General features: G+C 43.5%; 1 protein-coding gene across 1 annotated transcript in view; it reads left to right on the top strand.

Annotated features, from left to right (window-relative positions):
* The window catches only part of LOC107726791 (protein sprouty homolog 3-like), an 11,488-nt gene extending 6,755 nt beyond the window's left edge, over window positions 1–4,733 (top strand). Inside the window, exon 2 of the mRNA XM_016536489.1 lies at window positions 1,731–4,733. Coding sequence (XP_016391975.1) covers window positions 1,799–2,644 — 846 coding nt within the window. The 5' untranslated portion in view covers window positions 1,731–1,798 and the 3' untranslated portion in view covers window positions 2,645–4,733. The remainder of the gene's footprint in view (window positions 1–1,730) is intronic.
* The last annotated feature ends 292 nt before the right edge of the window (window positions 4,734–5,025 follow it).

Raw genomic sequence — 5,025 nt, 5'->3', positions numbered from 1 at the left:
TGGGGGGGGGGGGGTTGAGTGGCAGGGTGATCTGCTGGGCTTCCTGATGTCAGCACCTTGCCTGCATTGCCGCTGGAGTGTGACTTATCGATTCTCTGGCACCCTTGCTGCTGCTTTTGGGTGGGGTGGAAGATTGTGTCAGGGGCTGTTATATAGCAGCTTCTGCTCTGGTCTTCTGCTTCACAGCTTATTTTACAAATGCACCATGTTCATTGACAGAGTGAGCATGGAGGTGCTTGGGGAACGCTAGTGGGAGGCAGATTTCGGTTAATGGATGGTGGCTTTCCAAATGGTCTGGCTCAGGGGAAGTTCACAGAATAAAAGGGTATTTCATTAATGATCACTTGAGAGGAACTTTTGTGGACAGAGTTAATGGTGAGAAGGCAGTTCATTAGTAAGTGGCAGTTTAGAAATTTTCTTTGTACTATTTCTCAGAGCCCAGGAAATGCAAAATTTTGAGGTGTAATTTGGGTCTGTTTTTACACAAGAACACTGCAAGTCAGTGGAAAGTTCCAAATAAACTCCAGTGTAGCCGCGAGTGATAAATGCTCCCAAGTGCTGACACACTTGAGGAAAACCACATGGAGAGGACATGTGCAAATGCTCAAACAAATATGCAACCAAAAGTGCCTGACAAGACACAGATGAGCTAACCCAAAACTTCCTTTCTGGCTTGCCTGCAAATCCAAGACTAAAAGTCCAATGTTGTTTTCGAAGTCAGGCCCCAAATAATGAGCTCATGGAAATGAACAGCAGACCCCTTTCAACAATTAGATAAACTGATAGGACCTGACTACAGCTCTCTGCTGGATTTGATGTAATTACTCTCCGGGACTTCTCTTTCCTCCTCTGTGTAATTTGCAAATGCATTTTGTGCTTCCGACCTGGGCCTTCTTATCTTGAGTTTCTGGCATGGTTGGGGGTGCTATCTTACCTTTTTTTGCGAGAGCATTCAGGGCTCTTGCCAGGAATTCAGCTGGGGACTGGGATCAGACACTACTTCTTCTAATCACTGCTGTTGTGTATGGATCTCAATTGCTTGTTATGTCAGAGGCAGTTCTCTTTTCTTGTCCAATCTCTTCATAGGCTGCCTAAAATGTTTGCATTTATCCTTATCACACATTGACTTTTGAAACTGTCTGAGAGTCTGACAAACATCACAAAGTGGTCTTCTCTACATCTGTACATTTCTCGATGGAAGAAAGCAAAACCAATCGTTATCTAATCCAGTGCAATCCAAGGCCTTGTTTGGCTATGACAACCAATAATGCAAGTAGCATGTTTCTCAATTCCAGGATGCTGATTTGTTCCATGCACATTCCAATAGCCATGTTGTTCCTGTTTATGGAGGATAATGCTTAACAAAAGAAGGGCTGCAGGGAGGGGCTACTGCAAATTCCTCCTGCCGAGGAAGAGATACCTCAGGACACTGACACTAAGTCTTTTGGGTTCCCCAGTTTCTCACAATTCATTGCTCTGGTTCCATTCCCTTGTGTCAACAGCTGTGTTCTCCAGATGCTAAATTACAGTGTGATGTCAATGGCGTTATCTCTCCATCCTCTGTGTCTAATAATAACCTTAGCTTTAGCCATGGACCATCTGAAAGGAGTAAAAGGATTCATATGAACATTTGTTCAATAACTACACATTATGAAGACTGAATTTAAACTTTAACTATTTCATTTGATTCTGAATCTAACAATGATGCCTTTATTCTTTTCTTACTACAGGTTTATCCGATGTACCGTGATATTGGTCAGCCTTGCAGCTCAGCCCCTACCCTGGTGGCCCTAAAAGAATGGATCCAGTACCACCTTTTCGGATGGACCCTGAAAGCCTGGATCTTCAGCAGGTCCCTGTGTTATCTATTGACCAGATCCGTGCTATAAGGGCTAATAATGACTATGTGGAACGCCCTGTGGCAATGGAGCCTGCCTCTCAGGTTGGTGTCATCTATACACACGATGAACGACAGATGTCTCGCAGTCAAAGTCAGCACCAACATTCCCATTTGGCCCACGTAAGTCGCTCCAGTACCGTGAGCTCCATATCCCGTGGCAGTGCTGCTTCGGATCAGAGACTTCTTACTGGATTAACGCCTTCCCAATCTGGTCTAGCGGCTGTAGTGAGGTCCCAGCCCAAAGGTGACATGAAACCCGAGTCGCTGGGCAAAGGACTGGCTGACGGTGAGGACTTGGGCCTTCATCTCTTCATCTGTGAACGTTGTGGCCACTGCAAGTGCCAGGAGTGCTGTGCCCCTCGTAATTTGCCCTCCTGTTGGACCTTTGGCCAGCGCTGCTTGTGTTCTGCAGAAAACGTCTTGGAGTACGGCACCTGCCTGTGCTGTGTGAAGGGTCTGTTCTACCACTGCTCGGCAGATAAGGAGGACAACTGTGTCGACCGACCATGCTCCTGCGCCCCAGCTCACGCCTGCTCCCGCTGGAGTGCTATGGCCTTCCTGGCACTCTGCCTGCCTTGCCTGTGCTGCTACCCTCCTGCCAAGCTGTGCCTCACTCTGTGCCAGCGTGGCTACGATCGTGCCACCCGTCCTGGCTGCCGATGCAGCAACACCAACACTGTGTGCCGCACGATCTCTGCCACCAACCCTGCACCCTTTCGTAAAACCCTGGAAAAGCCTGTATGACAGCATGAATGAGCCTCTTGCAATCTTCCTTCGAGGAGACACCTCTGATGCTGAAGCAGCTGGGTAATTCTGCTAAATGAACTGACCTACTCAAAACCAATCAGGCCTCCCTGCATCATGTCCATCATCATGTATCGTATTTCCCTCTTTTTTTAGTAAACCCTTGTCTATTTATTTATTTATTAGACTTCCAGGATAGAGTTGGGTAATGTGAACCGTATGTAACATACAGGGAGTACACTATCAGAATTAATGCAGAGGCTGTACTGGGTTAAAGGATCGTCTAGACATGGGAAGCTGTCAACAGAAGTCAGCGCTGAGTCTGTCTTCTTCAGCCTTACTGAATGAAAAAACTGTAAGCAAGCTGGCTCATTCTAGACTCTACGTGGATACAGGGCACTGGTTAGGGAGAAGAGCCCAACCAAAAAAATCTGACTATGTAAGTCAATTCTGTTTGACACCAAAAATGGGACCATAAAAAATCTGAAAATTAAGCTCACCTAAGAGGGATGTGTTTCATGAGAGGCGGTAAAAAGAGACATTGTGTGCATGATTGTGTGTTAAGGAAGAAGAAGGAAAAATGTGTGTGTATGTGCATGTGTGTATATGTGTGTGCAGTCTCAGGCCGGCATCTGCTGTCAGCAGAAGCCTCTTTTTTATTTTTAGAGGAGCTACTCTGAAAGATAAAGTGTCTGGTCAGGTTTCCAGCCCAGGGCAGCCTGACGCCAACCTCTCCAAAGCATTATTACATCCTCAACTCTCTTTTCCGCTGCTGCCCATTGTGCTTTCAAACTGCTCAACAACAGTGAAAGGATCCTTGTCTGTTTCTGCATCCAACCACGTTGTGGGACCAAACATCAAAAGGGACTGTCTGTCCAACTTTGACAGTGCTCTCAGGATGAGATACAAGCCATTACTTTGAGAGCTCTTGGATAAATTGGCCAGACAACCTGTAGGACCATGCTTTAGGTTAACATCAGATCTGAGCAGTATCAGCCAAATTAAGCCATTGTGGTTCCCCGGTTATGTCATACATGGGACATTAGCATTTCTAAGGACTTTGGCCTTTCCTGAGGTTCTCTGGTTGGCCCTGAATGCTTCACAGGAAATTAGGTTAATGGAGACTATTGTGTCATCTGACAGGGAGAAGGGATTGAATTGAGACAAGGGCTTAGTCACCTGGCCAGAACGAGGTAGAATACAACACTTGGGAACAAGGTGAAACAGATGCACTGACATCCAAAACTGGGAAGCAAGTTGAACGAAACCCGTTTCAAGTGTGTGTGTTCATCCCCAATAATGCACATCTTTGTGAGTTCCTTTGCTATATTTTTGTATGTACATAGAATTCTTATTGTATTTGTATTTTTATTCCATTTGTTTTAATCTGGTTATTATTACCATTTTTTTCTATTACTGTTGGACATTAACCTTTTCAGATATCTGGCCAATACTTAAGACTAACCATAAGGCTGATTTTGTGTTGTGGAGGAGAGGTCCCTTGTGCATGGCACAGCGTTCCACCGCAGTACTGTAAATTACCCTACAAAATCATAATAAATAGGCTCTTTTGGGTTGCTACAGAAATAATTAGCTCAAAACTGATTTAAATGTGGTGTTCAGACAAGGCCTAAACATCCTGAAATATACTTTTCCACAATTACATAAAATACAATGTCTGACATTACCAAGTTATGCCATTACTGGTTTAGGTTACACACCAGCTTACAGAGCCAATCATATATTTTTCTACCAATACAATATTTATTGGCATGAGAGCAGAAAACATGCATCACTATCAGAGGCAAGCTTTCACAGGGTGAAACAGTGAGAAGACACCTCTCCTCCACAGTCGCATCCCAAAAGAATGGCTTCTCTAAGAAGGGTCCATGATGTGGAATTTCAGTGTGTAGGTACATACGATTTGCAAGAATGCCTAACTGGTGCTGTCCACAGTCTCTTAAGTTAACCACTAAAAGTTCACCATGTTGTATTAGTAAGTATTGCTTTGGTACAATTTGGCATCTTGTAAGTTGTAAAAGAGTTAAAGAAGAATATATATATATATATATATATATGTGTGTGTGTGTGTGTGTGTGAAGGGTTCAAAAGCCTCTAAGTGCCGTTGGAAATTTTCTTCTAAAATGAGCATTTTTATTAGTCTCCTAGTAATTTCTCCTTCAGTAATTTCACTTTAATGGCAATGAATAGTTTTTTTTTTAAATTGCCATTAAAGTGAAATAACTGAACATAAACATAGGATCCTGAGAAAAATACTAATTTTAGAAGAACATTTCAGATGGCACTTAGAGGCTTTTGCATCTGAACTCTTCATATATAAAGTCTATACAAATGAATATATATTATATATATATATATAT

This window comes from Sinocyclocheilus rhinocerous, unplaced genomic scaffold (assembly GCF_001515625.1).
Source record: "Sinocyclocheilus rhinocerous isolate Xijiao unplaced genomic scaffold, SAMN03320098_v1.1 scaffold846, whole genome shotgun sequence".
In the NCBI taxonomy this organism is placed as follows: domain Eukaryota; kingdom Metazoa; phylum Chordata; class Actinopteri; order Cypriniformes; family Cyprinidae; genus Sinocyclocheilus; species Sinocyclocheilus rhinocerous.
Note: the sequence above shows the minus strand (reverse complement) of the source record. Positions and strands in the feature narration are given on the sequence as shown.